This window comes from Ornithorhynchus anatinus, chromosome 7, assembly GCF_004115215.2.
Source record: "Ornithorhynchus anatinus isolate Pmale09 chromosome 7, mOrnAna1.pri.v4, whole genome shotgun sequence".
Taxonomy (NCBI): domain Eukaryota; kingdom Metazoa; phylum Chordata; class Mammalia; order Monotremata; family Ornithorhynchidae; genus Ornithorhynchus; species Ornithorhynchus anatinus.
In genome coordinates this window covers 9,467,881-9,483,443 of record NC_041734.1, presented here as the reverse complement: position 1 = coordinate 9,483,443, position 15,563 = coordinate 9,467,881, and the positions used below count along the sequence as shown (strand labels likewise).

Here is a 15,563-nt window from a genome sequence, read left to right as displayed (position 1 = left end):
GAACGCCGGAGTTTAAACTATTTTTGGTAGTATATAACGGAAACTCATTGGCTAGGAAACACCCTCAGACACAGGCTCTCTCCCCCTCAGAGTGTAAATTTCTAGGGCGGGCAGAATGCACCTCTTATTGAAATTGTGCAGTCTCCCTAAGAACTGCCTACCGTTCACTCTCTGGAGTCCGATGTCGATAAAAAAAACAATCAGGGTCTATGTTAGAATAGTAGGGAGAGGAGATTCTATTTTTCTGCCGTCTACATCACCCAGCAGCGGGGGCTAAATTTGCATAAACTGAGGCAGATGATGTCAGTCGGTCAGGATCTTTTGAGAGCCCCCACTGCCAGCCGAATAATGCCAGAAATTCCCTAGACGTAATGGCAAGAAGCGGGTGCCCGCGGGGATGTTATCATTGTTCATTCATTCGTTCAATAGTATTTATTGAGCGCTATGTGCAGAGCACTGTACTAAGCGCTTGGAACGAACAAGTCGGCAACAGATAGAGACGGTCCCTGCCGTTCGACGGGCTTACGGATTAATCGGGGGGAGACATTGATATTGTTACCCGTGGCTCAGTGGAAAGAGCCCGGGCTTAGGAGTCAGAGCTCATGGGTTCGAATCCCGACTCTGCCACTTGTCAGCCGTATGACCGCGGGCAAGTCACTTCACTTCTCGGTGCCTCGGTTCCCTCGTCTCTAAAATGGGGATTAAGATCGTGAGCCTCACGTGGGACAACCTGATGACCCTGTGCCTACCCCGGCGCTTAGAACGGTGCTCTGCACATAGGAAGCGCTTAACATATACCGACATCATTATTATGACCCCTGTGATCTCCCAGAATGGCCATCCTCCAGAATCTCCGAGTATGTTTTGAGTCTTTCCCTGGTCCAAAGAGGAACAGATCTCAAAAAAAGCCCCTCTAACCTGTGAGCTCGGCGTTGGACGGGAATGTGTCTACCAACTCTGTCGTATCGAACCTTCCCAGGCACATAGCGCAGGGCTCCGCACACAGTGAGCGCTCAATAAATACTACTGATCGATCGATAGATGGGTGGTTGGAGTGTAAATGGCTTCACTAGCTGGAGCGGAGGGCAGAGACCAGGTGGGATGTGCCCTTCTCTCTGAAATGTGCACCCGGATAATATTTCCGTCCTTCGGTCAATGGTAACGATTGAGCGTTTAGTGCAGAGTACCGCACCGAGCACTCGGGACAGGACAGTAGCTAGCGCCTGCCGTCGGGGAGTTTACAATCTAGCGGGGGAGACGGGCATTAAAAGAAATTACGGGTAAGGGGAATCGGCAGATTTTAAGGCCGTGTTCATAGTTGTGGTGGGGGGTGGGCGCTCAGAGGGTCTTCTCTATGGGACCCTTCCCAGATGGTGGTGGGACGGGGCGTGGCTCAGTGGAAAGAGCCCGGACTTGGGAGTCAGAGGTCATGGGTTCTAATCCCGGCTCCGCCGCTTGCCTGCTGTGTGACCTAGGGCAAGCCGCTTAACTTCTCTGGGCCTCAGTGACCTCATCTGTAAAATGGGGATGAAGCCTGTGAGCCCCACGTGAGACAATAATAATAATAATAATCATCATGGCACTCGTTAAGAGCTTGCTATGTGCCAAGCACCGTTCTAACTGCTGGGGCGGATACAAGGTCATCAGGGTGTCCCACATGGGGCTCACGGTCTTGTTCACGACCAATTACCGTGTGTTTACCCCAGTGCTTGGCACATAATGAGCACTTAAGAACTATCAGGTGTGTGACTTCGGGCAAGTCACTTCACTTCTCTGGGCCTCAGTTCCCTCATCTGTAAAATGGGGATGAAGCCTGTGAGCCCCACGTGGGACACCTTGATGACCTCCTGTCTACCCCAGCGCTGAGAACAGCGCTCGGGACATAGTAAGCACTTAACAAATGCCATCATCGAGGTCTTAGAATCTAGAGGAGGAGACGGGCACTAAAAGAAATTACAGGTAAGGGGAATCGGCGGATTTTAAGGATGTGGGGGTGGTGGGGGGGCGTTCCGAGGGGCTTCTCTACGGGGCCCTTCCCAAAGGGTGGTGTCAGGATGGAGAAAAGTGGCGGGAAGGGCGCCCATCTGGGTGTTCGGGTGGCCGGACGGTTGCTTCAAGAAGCTACGCCGAGTCCGTTTCGCGTCGCGGTACAGGTGGACGGTTTCCAGCGGAGGGCCGGGATCGGATCGGCCCGGCCCGCCCATCCTCCCCAAGGATAGGGTTCTCTAGGGGGCCGGCATTCATTCACTCAGTCGTATTTATCGAGCGCTCACTGCGTGCAGAGCACTGGACTAAGCGCTTGGAAAGTGTAATGCAGCAACAGAGAGAGACAATCTCTGCCTGATACGGGCTCACCGTCCGGCCGCCCACCTCCTCCAACTGGCCTTCCCAGACTAAGCCCCGCTTTTCTGCAGTTCCTCATATATCTATATATGCATATATACATATATATATATATATATTTATATATACAAGGTCATCAGGTTGTCCCACGTGGGGCTCACTCTTCCTCCCCATTTTACAGATGAGGTCACTGAGGCGCAGAGCCCCTCCGCTGCGCAGAGCACCGTACTGAGCACTAAGCACTTGGAAAGGGCAATTCAGCCACCGATAGAGATGATCCTATGTCCATATAAAATTATATCGGTCGATACTGATGCCTGTTTATTTGTATCGATACCTGTCTTCCGCCCACCCCCTGGCTCCACCGCACTTATGGCTCTATGTATATAATCTATAAATCTGTCCATCGACTGATATCGATGCCTCTCTACACGTATCAAGTGGAGAAGCAGCGCGGCTCAGTGGAAAGAGTCCGGGCTTGGGCGTCAGAGGTTGCGGGTTCTAATCCCACCTCTGCCGCTTGTCAGCTGTGTGACTTGGGCAAGTCGCTTCACTTCTCCGGACCTCAGTTCCCTCGTCTGTAAAATGGGGATGAAGCCTATGAGCCCCGCGTGGGACACCCTGATGACCTTAACGGTATCTGGCACGTAGCGCTTAACAAATGCCATCATTGTTATCGTTATTAATGAACACGATCGAACGAGTGAATGAGCCTAGACGGTGAACCCGCTGTGGGGAGGGAGCATCTCTATCGGCGGCTGAATTGTACTTTCCAAGCGCACAGTACAGCGCTGTGCACACGGGGAGGGCTCTGTGCCTCAGTGACCTCCTCTGTCAAACGGGGATGAAGCTTGCGAGCCCCACGTAGGACAACCTGATGGACCTTCTATCTACCCCAGTGCTCGGAACGGTGCTGGGCACCTAGTAAGTGCTAAACAAATGCCATCGTCATCATTATTACGATGAATACGATTGAATGAATGAGCGACTGAGTGACTGAATGAATGAGACTGACTGAATGAATGAGTGAGTGACTGAATGAATGAGACTGACTGAATGAGTGAGTGAATTAATGAATGACCGAATGAATGAATGAGTGAGTGACTGAACGAGTGAGTGAATGAATGAATGAGTGACTGACTGAATGAATGAGTGAATGAATGAATGAGTGACTGACTGAATGAATGAGTGAGTGACTGAATGAATGAGTGAGTGACTGAATGAGTGAATGAATGAATGAATGAGACTGAATGAGTGACTGACTGAATGAGTGAGTGAATGAATGAGTGACCGAATGAATGAATGACAGAATGAATGAATGAATGACCGAATGAATGAGTGACTGAACGAATGAATGACTGAACAAATGAATGACTGAATGAATGACTGATTGACTGACTGACTGAATGAATGAATGAGTGACCGAATGACTGAGTGAATGAATGAGTGACTGACCGAATGCACCTCCTCCTCCTCCTCCTCCTCCTCCTCCATACCTTATCTCACCTTGGCTTCACGGACTCTGTCCTCTCCCGGTTCTCCTCTCACCTCTCTGGCCGATCATTCTCGGTCTCCTACGCCGGAGCCTCCTCCGCCTCCCATCCTTTAACCGTTGGAGTTCCTCAAGGGTCAGTTCTCGGCCCTCTTCCGTTCTCCATTTACACTCGCTCCCTCGGTGAACTCATCCTCTCTCACGGCTTCGACTACCATCTCTACGCAGATGACACGCAGATCTACATCTCCGCCCCTGTCCTGTCCCCCTCCCTTCGGGCTCGCATCTCCTCCCGCCTCCGGGACGTCTCCGCCTGGATGTCGGCCCGCCACCTAAAACTCAACATGAGCAAGACTGAGCTCCTCGTCTTCCCTCCCGAACCCGGTCCGCTCCCAGACTTCTCCATCACCGTGGATGGCACGACCATCCTTCCCGTCTCTCAGGCCCGCAATCTCGATGTCATCCTTGACTCGTCCCTCTCGTTCACCCCACACATCCTATCCGTCACGGAGACCTGCCGGTTTCACCTCTACAATATCGCCGAGATCCGCCCTTTCCTCTCCACCCAAACGGCCACCTTACTGTTATGGGCTCTCGTTATATCCCGGCTAGACTACCGTGTCAGCCTTCTCTCTGACCTCCCTTCCTCCTCTCTCGCCCCGCTCCGGTCTATTCTTCACTCCGCCGCCCGGCTCATCTTCCCGCAGAAACGATCCAGGCACGTCACTCCCCTTCTTAAACAACTCCAGTGGTTGCCTATCGACCTCCGCTCCAAACAAAAACTCCTCACTCTAGGCTTCGAGGCTCTCCGTCACCTCGCCCCTTCCTACCTCTCCTCCCTTCTCTCTTTCTACCGCCCACCCCGCACGCTCCGCTCCTCTGCCGCCCACCTCCTCGCCGTCGACCCCTGGGTCACGTCCTCCCGCGGTCCTGGAACGCCCTCCCTCCTCACCTCCGCCAAACTGATTCTCTTTCCCTCTTCAAAACCTTACTTAAAAATCACCTCCTCTTAGAGGCCTTCCCAGACTGAGCTCCTCTTCCCCCTCTACTCCCTCTGCCGTCCCCCCTTTACCTCTCCGCAGCTAAAGCCTCATTTTCCCCTTTTCCCTCTGCTCCTCCACCTCTCCCTTCCCATCCCCACAGCACTGTACTCGTCCGCTCGACTGTATATATTTTCGTTACCCTATTTATTTTGTTAATGAATTGTACATCGCCTCGATTCTATTTAGTCGCCATTGTTTTACGAGATGTTCTTCCCCTTGTCGCTGTTTAGTGCCATTGTTCTCGTCTGTCCGTCTCCCCCGATCAGACCGTAAGCCCGTCCAACGGCAGGGACCGTCTCTATCTGTTGCCGACTTGTTCATCCCAAGCGCTTAGTACAGTGCTCTGCACCTAGTAAGCGCTCAATAAATACTATTGAATGAATGAATGAATGAATGCACGAACGAAGGAACGAACGAACGAATGAGTGACCGAATGACTGAATGAGTGACTGAGCGAACGAGCCCGAGCTCCCCGAGGGGGGCGAGGAGGGGGGTGGGCGGGGGGTGCGCTGGCGCCCCTCCCCGCAGATGGGCCCGACCAATCGGCGGGGTCCGGGGCGGGGCTATGCAGATGAGGCGCGGAGGCCCCGCCCCCGCCCCCGCCCCCGCCCCCCGGGACCCCGCCGCCCCTCCCCGCCCCTCCCCGCCCCTCCCCGCCCCTCCCCGCCCCTCCCCGCTCCTCCCCGCTCCTCCCCGCCCCTCCCCGCTCCTCCCGGCCGAAGGCACCGTGGAGCTCCGGCGGCGCCGTCCCCCGACCGTCCGGCCAGCGGGGTGAGTGCGCCGGGGGCTCTTGCCGGAGGGAGGGAGGGAGGGAGGGAGGCCCCGGGGAACGGACCTCCGGCCTCCCACGGGTGGATATCAGCGGGTCCCGTCCCGTCCCGTCCGGTCCACTCCTTTCCCATCTTGTCCGGTCTGGTCCTTTCCCGTCCTGTCCCGTCCGGTCCACTCCTTTCCCGACCTGTCCGGTCCTGTCCCGTCCGGTCCCGTCCACTCCTTTCCCGTCCTGTCCGGTCCTGTCCCGTCCTGTCTTGTCCGATTCTGTCCACTCCTGTCCCGTCCCGTCCGCTCCTTTCCGATCCTTTCGCTCCTTTCCCGTCGTGTCCGGTCCTGTCCTGTCTTTTCCCATCCTGTCCGGTCCTTTCCCGTCCCGTCCCGTCCCGTCCCGTCCGGTCCGGCGGGCGGCCGTCCGTCTCTGCGTTCCGGCGGCTGCCACGAACGGGGGCGGTCCGGGGTCCCTCTTGGTCGGGGCCTCACCCGGCGGCTCCGGGGACAGAAAAGTTGGGGACCCCGGGGTTGGGGACGGGGGACCCGGGGGCCCGGGGAGGGACGGCCCCGCAGGTGGGAAGAGGGCCTCGTCCCCGGACACCCCCTGCTCCTTCTGCCGGGAAAGGGGGAGCCCCGGGGCCGCCCCCCCGGGCTCTGTGCCGTCACGGAGGCGAGCGGCCAAGTGGCCAGGTCCACCCGTCCCTCGGCCGGAGTCGCCCGGGGAGGTTCTCCGGACGGAGACCGGAGCCGAAACCTCTCCCCCCTCCGGCTCCCCGGCCCGTCCGCCCACCCCAAAGAGGAAGCGCCCGAGCGACCGACGGGACGACCTCGGGGTCGGGGTCGGGACCGGGCCCGGGCTCGGCCACCCGGGAGGAACGCCCGGCCCCGGATGAGCCGCCCGCCGCGCTACCCGAAAGGAAGCCGGGCTTATTTGCGGACCCGCGGAACCGGTGCGCGGGGCTTAGGACGGTGCTTGGCACGTGGTGGGCGCTTAACGGATGCCATCGTCGGCATCGTTGGCGTTATTACGGTCGTTTCGCTCTTTCCCTTCGGCCAGGGGTCGTGGCCCCAAGCGGGTAGATCTACAATCCTGACTTTTCCCGCCCGATCGCCGTGGCCCGGCGCGTTTCGGCAGGACGGTCTTTCGGTGTGGTTTTTTTTTTCCCCGACGACGAGGGGCCTGTCCCCCGCCGGGGTCGAGCCTTCCCACGGTGCCAGGCCGGCGGAGGTCCGACCGTTCATTCGGCCGTATCGATCGGGCGCCCGCCGTGCGCTGAGCGGCGTGACCGGCCGGCCTTCGCCGCGTCGCCGGGGGCGAAGGTGGGCCTGTTGAAAGTTCCGAGTTCGGATGGAGGGGTTTTTGTTTTTTAACCTGACGCCCGTGCCGCCGTCTCCCCGTCGTGGCATTCCCCGTGATCGGGGAGCCCCGCGGGTCCGCGTCGGCGGAGCGAGACGCCCCGGCGGCGGCGTCGCCCCCGACGGGCGGAGAGGTAGCGGCGGAGGGTCGCCGTTCGGTGAGTTCGGCGGGGCTCCTTTTCGGTGCCGCTAGAAAGCCGGGGTCGTAGGGGTCGGGGAGTCCGTCCCCGCCGGTCTCGTGGTCGGCGGAAGGGTGGCCCTCCCCTCTCCCCGGTGACGTCGGAAGACGCTAGCGCCCGAGTTCGGAAGCGGAGGACGGCGTGGTGCCTCGCGTGTGGCCCGCTGGAAAGAGCACGGGCCCTGGGAGTCCGGGGGACGTGGCTTCTAACCGGCCCGGCCGCTCGTCCGACGCGTCACCTTGAGCGAGCCGCTCGACTTCCGTGCCTCGCTTTCCTCGTCGTACTCCCTCCTACTTGGACCGTGAACCCCGTGTGCGTCGGGACGTTTAGTTTCTATCCCAGAATTTGGTACGGCGCCCGGCGCAGAGTCGGTGCTCAATTAATACCGCCGTTACTATAATCCCGGCTCGGCCGCTCGTCAGCCGCGTGACGCCGGGCAAGTCACTTCGCTTCTCTGTGCCTCGGTTCCCTCATCCGTAAATTGGGGGTTAAAACCGCCACGTGGGGCGACCCGATCGCCTCGTGTCTCCCCCGGCGCTTAGAAGAGTGCTTCGCACACGGTAAGCGCTTCACAGACACCACCGTTTTACTCGTTATCGCTGTTGCACGTCGACTGGGCTTCTAAGCAGGCTACCTTCTCCATTTCAGTCGCACTTGTCCTCTTGGCGAGTTTAATAAGGGGCAGAGCTTTTAGTATATCGGAGAAAGGAGCGATCTGGTAAACACCGAGGCATTCTCTAGGTTCGCTGCCTCTAACGCTTGGGATCCGGTCGGTCATCTGGTTCGCCAGCCCTCAAGGTCATTGCCGAGGGGAAATTGTAAGCTCCCTGTAGCTGGGAGATTCGTGTCGTGTTTCTGTTTTACTTTCCGCCCGGCATGTCGTCCGTTGCGTTCCGCTCGCTCGGGTGCTCGGTAAATCCCGCTACCTTCCCCGGAATCTGTAGCACGAATAGCCTTTAGGAAAGGAGACCGATAATGGCCTGGACTAATGGCGGATGCCTAACTGAATCCCATTGGAAAAGAAGTGCTGCTTAGCGGAGATTAGAGAAGCCAGAAGAGAGAAGGGAAAGTTTGGAATGTTTGGTAAACGGGACAGATTCATTAGGGTGAGCCGAACCTGGAATCAACGGCTCTCCTCCCAAGGCGGGGCTCGTAGCTAGATTTGATTCCATGATTCCTCAGCGGTCTGTTCAGAGTTCGAGCCGTTTACTGGAGAAAATGATGGTTAGCGGTTATTTAAGCAACCGGGGCATCAGATCTGCCTTTCTGCCTGGAGTTGATTGAGCAGGTTGGGAAGTTGGAGGAAAACTTCTTCCGGTGGGTAGCTTTATTGAGGCAACAGGACCATCCAGCCCGAACAATGAGTGGAGCCAGAAACGCTGTATACCCCCTCTGTACCGTCTTGCGTTTGCTGAGGGAAAATCTAGGGCCGTGAGAACTCGAAAGGTGTTCCGGTTGGCGCGAGCTATAGAAGTCTGTTGTTTTTAAAGGATGAAAAGATGATATAGAGTGGGATAAGCGTGAAGAGATGTAAAATTCTGATTTTCTATCCTCAGAAGCAGGGAGGAGTTCAGAATGTTGCCCAGAGACGATGTTAACTTCGGGAAATAGGACGCCCAGAGTTGCCGCCGGCGAGGCGGTGACGGCAGCCGGTCCGTCCCTCGGCCGCCGGGGCCGTCACCGCCCCCCGCTGAGGACGGCGGAGCCGGACCGGAGCTTCGGATAGCCACCTTTCCCCGATCCTGCTCAAGCGGCCCCTGAAGGGCCGGCCTCCTCGAGAGCGCAGGGCGGTCCAGAGCACCGGCGGCGTCCGATGCCGGGGCCGCCGCCGCCCCTCGCCCGTTACTGCTTCCGTCCTTCCTCTCCGTGGGCGCTCCTCCCCCTCGGGACCGGCCGGTGGGGGCGGCGGGGCCTAGTGGAAGGAGCCTGAGCCGGGGAGTCGGGGGACTTGGATTGGAGGCCCCAGCTCTGCCACCGGCCTGCTGCCTAACCTTGGGCAACTCGCTTGAGAGGCAGCTCGGCCGAGCGGGTAGAGCACGGGCCTGGGAGGCAGAAGGACCTGGGTCCCGATGCCGCCTCTGCCGCTCCCCAGCTGCGTGACCTTGGGCGAGTCCCTTGACTCCTCCGCGCCTCGCTTACCCCGTCCGTAAAACGTGGATCGAGGATGTGAGCCCCGGGCGAGACGGGGACCGGGTCCAATCCGACTGGCTTGTATCTAAAGAAAATCTCGACCTCTCTGGGCTTCGGTTTCTTTATCTGTGAAACAGGGAAGAGTTATCCGCTCTCCCTCCCTCCCTCTCGGGCTCAGAACCCCACGTGGGACAGAGATGACACATCCGATCCGATCCGATCCGCGCCTGCCTGCCCCCGACACTTGAAACGGGGCTCGGCACGGAATGAGTACCTAGCGTACGTCGTAACGGGAGAAGCGGTTCGGCCGAGTGGACGGAGCGTGGGCCTGGGAGTCCGAAGGAGCCGGGTTCTGATCCTGCTCTGCTCTGTGCCCTTGGGCAAGTCGCCTCACCTCTCTGGGCCTCAGTTACCTCCTCTATAAAATGGGGATTAAGAGCGCGAGCCCCACGTGGGACGGGGACTGTGTCCAACCTGGTTACCTTGTATCTACCCCAGTGCTCAGAACGGGGCTTGGCACGTAGGACGCCCTTGACGAGAACTGTCGTTATTCTCATTAGGCAAGGACTCGGGGGAGAGACGAGTAGGAACTGTGGGCGAGAAGGAAGTGAGAGGGTGAGGGACGGAGCTCTTCTGTTTCTCATGGTGTGTGGGAAAGATGAGATAAGTTGGGGGTAAGATCGTGCAGTTTAGGAGGTCTGATAAAACCCAAGTCTCCTGACCCGTGCCCGTTCAGTGGCCGAACGGGTTTTCTCCGCCTCTGTTCGTTCGGCTTACGGAGCTTTCCGTGTAGACGAGTTATGGGAAAAGTGAAAGAGAGACGTCCTTGCTCTCTGGCCCCTGCCTTCCGCGAGAAGGGGTTCGCGAACGGCTCACTTCCCCTTTAAAACCATCTGGAAAAGACACAGGGCTTCGAGGACCAGGGCCAGCCATGCCGAGACTCGAGCAAGTGTAGCCGGTGTCACGGGCGGTCAGTCGTGGCGGGTGCGGGCCCCGGGGGCGTCCCGGTCCCGGGGAGGAGGCAGCGTGGCTTAGTGGAAAGGACACGGGCCTGGGAGTCGGAGGTCGTGGGTTCTGATCCCGCCTCCGCCTCCAGTCGGCCGTCCGACTTTGGGCAAGTCGCTTCACTTCTCGGGGCCTCGTTTACCTCGTCTGTACGATGGGGATTAAGACCGTGAGCCCCACGTGGGACCCGGCGCTTCCAACAGCGCTCGGCACGTGGTGAGCGCTTAACCGATCCCGTCGTCGTTACTAGCGCTGTTCTTTCGTGCTCCCGGGAAGGGTCCTCACTGTGTTTGTGCGATCGAAGGTCGGGAAAGACGGGCCTGGGCCACATCGCGGTGGAGGGAGGAGAGGCGGGAATTTAGCAACTTTCTCTCCCGGCGTTGCCCTTGGGAACCTGAGGACCGTTGGACCGAGAGGAAGAAGGGAAGAGGGCGCACGTACCCTTTCCCTTCAAGCCTCCCTCTTCCTGGCCTTAGGCAGTAAGAACAAGGAAAGGTCATGAGGTGGGATGGCCCGAGCGTCAGGCCCGAACACAATGAGGATCGTCGTTAGTATTATCGTCATCATCATCGTTATCGTTCTTCCTCCGAGGACTCCCACTTTTGCCTACCCTAACCTGAACCGTGGTACGTTTTCTGCTTTTGTAGAAGCAGTGGCATTCTGTTGGCTTGGATAGATCGGAGTCAAGATCGACGTAAAAGGAAACTCTGTGGGAGAGGAGGAATGGTAATCCTTGCTCCAGTAATCGTAGAAATCTCTCAGAGTCAGGAGCGGCAGTACGTAGCGAGTGCCTGCTGCGTGCCGAGCACTCTCGTGAAGCGCTTGGGAGAGCACTCGGAATAAGTCAGAATAGGAATTGGAAGCAGCGTGGCTCAGTGGAAAGAGCACGGGCTTGGGAGTCAGGGGTCATGGGTTCGAATCCCGGCTCCACCACTTGTCAGCTGCGCGACCGTGGGCGAGTCACTTAACTTCTCGGTGCCTCAGTTCCCTCATCTGTAAAATGGGGATTAAGACTGTGAGCCCCACGTGGGACAACCTGATTCCCCTGTGTCTACCCCAGCGCTTAGAACAGTGCTCGGCACATAGTAAGCGCTTAACAAATACCAACATTATTATTATTAAGTCAGGGAAGTAATCTCCACCCTCAAGATTGCTGCCTGATGGGGCAAAAGGTGAACATATTTTAGTTAGGAGTGAGAAGGTCAATGCAAACGAATCGTGGTTAAACAACAGAGAAAGGGGTAATGCTAAAAGGGTGAGGAAACTGCTGGGATGTATGAGCGCTGAACGGGGATGTCTCACAAAGAGGGAAACCTTCTGAGGAGGATTTTGAAGCAAGGGAGGGATGTGGTTTTATAAAGCTAAGGGTTTCCCAGGCAGGAAGGAAAGGCAAGAGCGATAGATCAGGGATGGGAAAGCCAAGAAGTTTCCTTAGGCCAAATGAAGAGCGTCGTTGGGGAATACCGCGAGTAGAGACTTCTGTGGGAAAGTTCGTTCCAGAGTTCTGCCTTTTGACGGGTCAACGTTAAACCGGCAAATCATTCGGTGGTCTTTCCCGAATATCTGCCGGATGGAGAGCGCTGTAGCGGAGTTAGCAAGCTAAGGCAATATTTGTTATGAGTTGGGAAAAATCTGCCGTGTTTTTGCGTTAACTTTACAACAGAGTGGCAGTTCTGTGTTTCCCATCTCGTTATATGGGGCCGTGGTTGAGGGGAGAATGCCGCTGTTGGACCTGTCAGTGATCGTCAGCTGGTTTACAGAGTAGACCAGTAGTTGAAGGGGTGGTGGAGATTTGAGAAATTAGGGCACCTCAAACAGCCCTTCCCCCTCAATCAGTCAATCGTTTGGATTTATTGAGCGCTTACTGTGTGCACAGCACTGTATTAAGCACTCGGGAGAATTAGAGATTCAGCACGGCCCAGGGTTTCTAGACTGCGAGCCCGTGTGGGCGGGGATTGTCTCTATTTGTTGCTGAATTGTCCTTCCCAAGTGCTCAGTGCAGTGCTCCGCACACAGTAAGCGCTCAGTAAATACGCTAGAATGAATGATAGAGCACGGGCCTGGGAGTCAGAAGGTCGTGGCTCCTAATCCAGGCTCTGCCACGGGTCTGCTGTGTGACCTTGGGCAAGTCACTTCACTTCTCTGGGACCCAGTTACCTCACCTGTAAAATGGAGATTCAAAGTGTGAGCCCCATGTGGGACAGGGACTGTGTTCAACCTGATTACTTTGTATCTCCCCCAGCGCTTAGAACAGTGCCTGGCACGGAGTAAGCGCTTAACACATACCGTCACCATCATTATTACTACGGTATAGCAGAGTCGGTCGACTCGTTCCCTGCCCACGCCGCGCTTACGGTCCAGAGGGGGAGACAGACATTAATATAAATAAATGAAGAAAGAAAGGAACCCCCTGTTTCTTCGGTGCAGTTACTGGGTGGAGTTCTGATTAGATTAGGGATCGAACACGACGGTTTAAAAGAGCAGCTCCCCGTCCCCGTTGGGGCCTTCGTATAAGTACCCAGACTTCCCCCACTGTCCATCATTTCTTACCTCGCATTTAACCATTTGACCCTTCAAGAGTTTAGTACCGTGCTCGGCAATCAGTAAGGGTTCAATAAATACCATCGACCGATTGACGGGAGTAGGTCTTCCATTTACCGGAGGGGTGGCGGGGTACCCAGGCTCCTCACTTGGCTTGACTTTTGAAGAGCTTCCACTGGCCAAGGCGGAGGAACAGTAAGATTTCTGTGGTTGGGAAAGGGGGTGGAGAGGTTAATCTGCCCAGTTGGAGGGGAAATCTCCCTCCCCTGGGTCTTCCCTCCCCTAGAACTCCCCCCCTCCCCCAGGTCTCAGTTGAAGCCCCGTCCCGTGACTTGGTTTCCCTGTTCGGTCTCTTGGTTGGGCTGCGCTGTCTGTAAACTGCTAGTTTCCCCCGCTGCCTTCCTCGAACCATACTGGCTTATATAAAGCATCGCCTGTATCGACAGAGTCGAGTGTCTGTGATCCATCTTCCCAGACGACGCCAGATCGGCCCAAATTCAGGATGGCGCTGCGGAATGAGAATCCAGCTCACTCGTTACCAGGTGTCTGTGGTGCTTATGACACGGAGAAAAGTGACTCTGAATGCGAGTGGCTCAATTTAGTCGTCCTCTAATTTGTCCACCGGTCGACTCATCCCAAGAGTTGTGGGTGCGTCAGGGTAGGTGCTTCAAGATCTGAGACTCCGCCGTCATAGGGATCTGGTGATAGAATGTTTTGCATTCGCCCTCCCCGGCATACGTAGGAGCGTTTCTGTGGAAATAGAGATTCCATTTAGACGTGTCCCCAGATGGTGTCTTTAAAGGGCTTTTTTTTCAAAAAAGTGGTACTGGTTAAGCGCTTACTACGTGCCAGGTACTGTACTGAGCGGTGGGGTAGATACAAGATAATCAAGTTGGCTCCCGGTCCAGGTCCCCCGTGGGGCTCACAGCTTCAGTCCCCATTATTCATTCATTCAGTAGTATTTATTGAGCGCTTACTATGTGCAGAGCACTGTACTAAGCGCTTGGGATGAACAAGTCGGCAACAGATAGAGACGGTCCCTGCCGTTTGACGGGCTTACGGTCTGATCGGGGGAGACGGACGGACGAGAACGATGGCACTAAACAGCGTCGAGGGGAAGAGCATCTCGTAAAAACCGATGGCGACTGCATAGAATCAAGATGCTGATGATGATAGAATCATTATGCTGATGAGGTAACTGAGGCAAAGAGAAGTTAAGTGATTTGCTGAAGCTCACACAGACGACGGGTGACTGAGCCAGGATTAGAATTCAGGATCACCGACTCCCAGGCCCGTGTTCTTTCCACTAGGTTAGGCTGCTTCTCCAGATGTGCAAGGAGTCTACCGGCATCGTCATTTTCACAGGGGCCTCACAACTCTCTGTCATCAAATAACTTAAACTGGGGCCCCACGGGACATGTGCGGCCCAGTTCGGAGCACTAAGCGACCAGACCACAGTTTCAACACATCCCCTATCCAGCGGAGCTGCTTCCCTAGTGAAACCTTTGTTTTTCTACCCTATATTATAGTATCCCAACAAGGAGATTGGTTGTTAGCAAACTCCCCTACGTGGCATCAGGTGTTTCTGGCAATTCATTCGCTCATTCGGTCGTATTTACTGAGCGCTCACTGTGTACAGAGCACCGTACCGAGCACCCGGGAGAGTACAGTTCAACCATAAACAGGCACTTTTCTCAACCTCCGGTTCCAGAACGGCCTCGAAGGAAGCTGATATTGGGGCCGGTTGGGTGAGGAGTGACGGGGGAGCTAGGGAGAAACGTGGTTTTGGGAGGGAGGGTCGAAGTAGAAGCGACCAGGGCCGGGGAGGGACAGAGTGCCCCGTTCCCCAGTTCTTCCCGGCCATCTCTCTTCCCAAGTCGTGGTTGGCTTTTCCCGCTGTCTCCCCCTCCCTCTCTCCGCTTCCCTGCCCTGCTCCTCTCCTCGGGATACGGCCGACACCTTGGTTGATTTACTTATCGGACGTGATATAATAATGTTGGTATTTGTTAAGCGCTTACTATGTGCAGAGCACTGTTCTAAGCGCTGGGGTAAACACAGGGGAATCAGGTTGTCCCACGTGGGGCTCACAGTCTTAATCCCCATTTTACAGACGAGGGAACTGAGGCACAGAGAAGTTAAGTGACTTGCCCACAGTCACACAGCCGACAAGTGGCAGAGCTGGGATTCGAACTCATGAGCCCTGACTCCAAAGCCCGTGCTCTTTCCACTGCGCCACGCTGCTCCTCAGGGATATCTGCTCAGGGAGCACCAAGATGCCTTACTGCACAGGTTCACTGCTCTGCCCGTGTTTGATTCTCAGCCGTATGGAGTCAGAAGCCATTTTATCTTGCTCATTCTCCTCTTCTCTCATTCCAGATCACATATAGAAAACCAGGAAACCCCGGGTTTCTGTGCCCCCAGAGCACTCTGAAGTAATGACGTTTTTGGCAGCGAAAGCAGGGATTGTGTTTTGACCACTATTAAAAACAAACGTCCAGAAAGCAGCCGGGTACTTTAACCCCTAGCAGATATCAGTGCCCAGGGTGTGGTGATGGTCACTGCCTCGGGGCAACGGGATGGTGCTTTCTCCTGCCATAAATGACACTTGTCACTCCTCACCCAGCCGGCCCCAATATCAGCTTCCTGCGAGGCCGTTCTGGAACCGGAGGTTGAGAAAAGTGCCTGTTTATGGTTGAACTGTACTCTCCC

General features: G+C 56.2%; 2 protein-coding genes across 5 annotated transcripts in view; one reads left to right on the top strand and one right to left on the bottom strand.

The window, feature by feature from the left end:
• Positions 1–1,216: 1,216 nt before the first annotated feature.
• Positions 1,217–10,644, bottom strand: LOC120638491 (collagen alpha-1(I) chain-like). Its single transcript, XM_039912530.1, has 7 exons — positions 10,561–10,644; positions 8,778–9,090; positions 8,577–8,653; positions 8,043–8,132; positions 6,640–7,288; positions 5,605–6,549; positions 1,217–1,245 (listed from the first exon to the last, which is right to left on the bottom strand). Exons 1-7 carry the CDS (start codon positions 10,642–10,644, stop codon positions 1,217–1,219), a joined length of 2,187 nt encoding a protein of 728 aa, XP_039768464.1.
• Positions 5,580–15,563, top strand: part of LYN (LYN proto-oncogene, Src family tyrosine kinase) — an 89,327-nt gene continuing 79,343 nt past the window's right edge. For 2 of the 4 annotated variants that reach the window (XM_029068563.1, XM_029068560.1), the window contains exon 1: positions 5,580–5,649. The gene's annotated coding sequence lies outside the window, so the exon portion shown is untranslated. Of the gene's footprint in view, positions 5,650–6,573; positions 6,594–15,563 lie in introns of those variants that run through there. The other 2 variants (XM_039912478.1, XM_039912479.1) reach the window with 2 other exon arrangements.

What these genes read in the sequence shown, in the direction of transcription:
- LOC120638491 (XM_039912530.1), bottom strand. Translation starts at nt 10,644, where the DNA reads ATGTGGCCCAGGCCCGTCTTTCCCGACCTTCGATCGCACAAACACAGT. An exon ending in TGGGCGTCCTATTTCCCGAA is followed by an intron (nt 8,654 to 8,777) that starts GTTAACATCGTC and finishes TAAAAACAACAG; the next exon opens with ACTTCTATAGCTCGCGCCAA. An exon ending in GACGACATGCCGGGCGGAAA is followed by an intron (nt 7,289 to 8,042) that starts GTAAAACAGAAA and finishes CTCGGGCGCTAG; the next exon opens with CGTCTTCCGACGTCACCGGG.